At 33.5% G+C, this 2736-nt stretch overlaps 1 protein-coding gene across 1 annotated transcript; it reads left to right on the top strand.

Annotated features, from left to right (window-relative positions):
* LOC136078621 (uncharacterized) lies at positions 1 to 435 on the top strand. The gene has a single exon (XM_065794404.1). It carries the CDS (start codon positions 1 to 3, stop codon positions 433 to 435), a length of 435 nt encoding a protein of 144 aa, XP_065650476.1.
* The last annotated feature ends 2301 nt before the right edge of the window (positions 436 to 2736 follow it).

Raw genomic sequence — 2736 nt, 5'->3', positions numbered from 1 at the left:
ATGGAAACTGGAATCACAAATGTCCATAAGCCAGGAAAAATAATTGCAACGAAAGGCAAACGACAAGTTTCGAAAATAACTAGTGGAGAAAGAGGTGCTACTGTGACAGTTGTGTGTGCAATGAGTGCAAGTGGCACTTATGTCCCACCCTTATTTATATTTCCCCGTAAGCGAATGACTGATAGGCTGGCTGTTGGTGCACCTTCAGGCTCAATTATTAGAGTTAGCTACAGTGGATGGACTGATTCATCTTTATTCATTGAATGGTTAACACATTTTGTTGCTGTGACTCATGCATCTAAAACTAATGAGCAAGTAATTGTACTTGATGGTCATCACAGTCACAAAACACTTGAGGCCATTAACTTTTGTCGTGACAATGGGATCCATCTCATAACTCTTCCACCTCATTGTACACCAAGATGCAACCTTTAGATTGTACATTTTTTAAACCATTGAAAGTTGGCTTCAATACAGCAGCAAGCAACTGGATGTTATCACATCAGGGGCGTAGAATTTCATTTTTTGACATGGCAGGTATTTTTGCAACTGCCTACAACTTTACTGCAAACGTTGACAAAGCAATCAATGGTTTTAGATGCTCTGGTTTGTACCCAATAAATGACCTTATTTTTAATGATGAAGCCTTTGAAGCAGCTTTGCTCACTAATGAAGCTGAGCCATTGAAAATCTGTCAGCAATCTAGTGAATTGCCTAATTTGCCTCTTGTTGCACCTATACAGTTGGCAAACGTCATGAGCACCACAACTACTGCTGCAAAATTGAAGGCTGTTGATGATGCAGTTTTGCCAATTGTTGATGAGTATCTTGGCCTTAGTTCTCCCTTAAATATTTTGGAAAAAATTTCTCCACGTCCCAAAATTCCTGTTTTAAGACAACGAAAGAGAAAGACAGAGTCAGCTGAAAACCTTACTTCTTCACCTTTCAAGAAGCAACTAGAAGAGCATGAAAACAATGTAAAAAAAAAGCAACAAGCAGTCATATTGCGTAAAGAAAAAGCTGCACTTAATAAGGTGATCAAGCAAAAAATGAAATCAATAAATTTGAAGACAAAAAAGGTGAAAAAGCCTGAAAAGCAGAAAGCAGAAAGATCTAATGGCATAAAGAAACAAATGAAAAAGAAAGATATGGTTTCTGCCTCTGAAATTTTTATCACTGATACAACTCTATGCACCATATGCTCTTGTCCATACAATGTGCGACCATTTGATGATTGGACACAATGTAGTAAATGTACATCATGGTACCACTTTTCATGTGGTCCAGATGATTCAGACTTATGCTACTACTGTGAATCATAATCATGTATATGTTATTTGAACATTTATGTTAGTGATATAAATTAAAAAAAGTTATTTATCTTTAAGACAATTGCATAGAATAACTGCAGTGTTTATATTTCAGTTATTTTAATAAAATGTAAAGAGTTTTTATAAAGAACTATTAATAGCTTTTATTTTAACTGATAGTTATTTTTAACAACTGTTTAAAAGGTTTGGGGCAAGATGCACTCTTTGGAGCATCTTGCCCCACGGCTCGGGCAAGATGTCTCCTTGCACAATTATTAGTTTTTTTAATTTTAAAGTTTATCACCAGTAATAAAGTAGTTATTTTATCTTACCAATGTCTTCTCTTATAAGTAGACTTAGATATTAAAAAGAAAAATTACAAGAAAATGTAAAAGTATTTGTTATATACGCTAAAGTTTGTTAAGGGGGGCATCTTGCCCCACCCTACCCTATATTTATGTTGGGTCTATATCTCAAATTAAGTGTGCGTTTTGTTAAATTTTAAATTCCTTATACTGTGTTAATGGATTTTCACCCATTTAATTTTCTCATAATACTTTTTCCTTCAAATAATAAATATTTTAAACATTAATCCGTTTCTTTAGTTAAACCGGCCCTGGTTTAACCTTATGCCTCTTTATGCACAGGTCAATCTTTGATTAAAATGCATTCCAGAACTTCTCGATTTATGATATCAATTGGATCGCTTGTAAAAATCTTATAGTCTATATATACGTAACCGTCAACTGCAGGGCCATCCTTAACTAAGCTTTAAGTCGATCATTTGGTGCACTTTGTTCATGTTCGTTCATAAACCTTTTATATACAGTTTTTTTTAGACATTTCGAAATAAATATAATTTTCAACAAAATGTAATTCAAAATACAAAAAAAAAAAAAAAAATACAAACACTAAACAATACAAATTCCTAGGAGTTAGATAAATTAATCTTGTCATGAATAAATGAATAACCGTTAATAATCGTTCACTTATACAGTCAAAAATAAATCAAATTTTTAGTTTGAAGTTTTGCTATGTTTCATATATATTTGTATCTATACTTAAATAACTAAGCATCAGTGCCGTGGCAAGTGGGTCTGCCCCTCCCCCCCCTCCCCCTCCTCCTCCAAAATAATAAACTAGCCATCAGGGCTCCAATTTTTTTTCTAAAAAAGTGGATTACCCCCAAATAGCTGAGTACCTGACAAGTTTTTACGTCGCCCTTCATAAGATAAAAACAATGAAAACAACGCTTTAATTCAATTAAATATGTTTAATAATTGTTAAATTGAAATAGAGTTTACGAGTGAAGAGTTTTTACTGTAAATGTATTACGCAGATAATACTAGTACGTCGCAAACCATCATAAAAAGGGTTTGCGATATATTTTCATGCTTGCAAACTCATTTATTTTGCCTTCATAACT

Source organism: Hydra vulgaris, chromosome 03 (assembly GCF_038396675.1).
Source record: "Hydra vulgaris chromosome 03, alternate assembly HydraT2T_AEP".
In the NCBI taxonomy this organism is placed as follows: domain Eukaryota; kingdom Metazoa; phylum Cnidaria; class Hydrozoa; order Anthoathecata; family Hydridae; genus Hydra; species Hydra vulgaris.
Note: the sequence above shows the minus strand (reverse complement) of the source record. Positions and strands in the feature narration are given on the sequence as shown.

What these genes read in the sequence shown, in the direction of transcription:
- LOC136078621 (XM_065794404.1), top strand. Translation starts at nt 1, where the DNA reads ATGGAAACTGGAATCACAAATGTCCATAAGCCAGGAAAAATAATTGCA.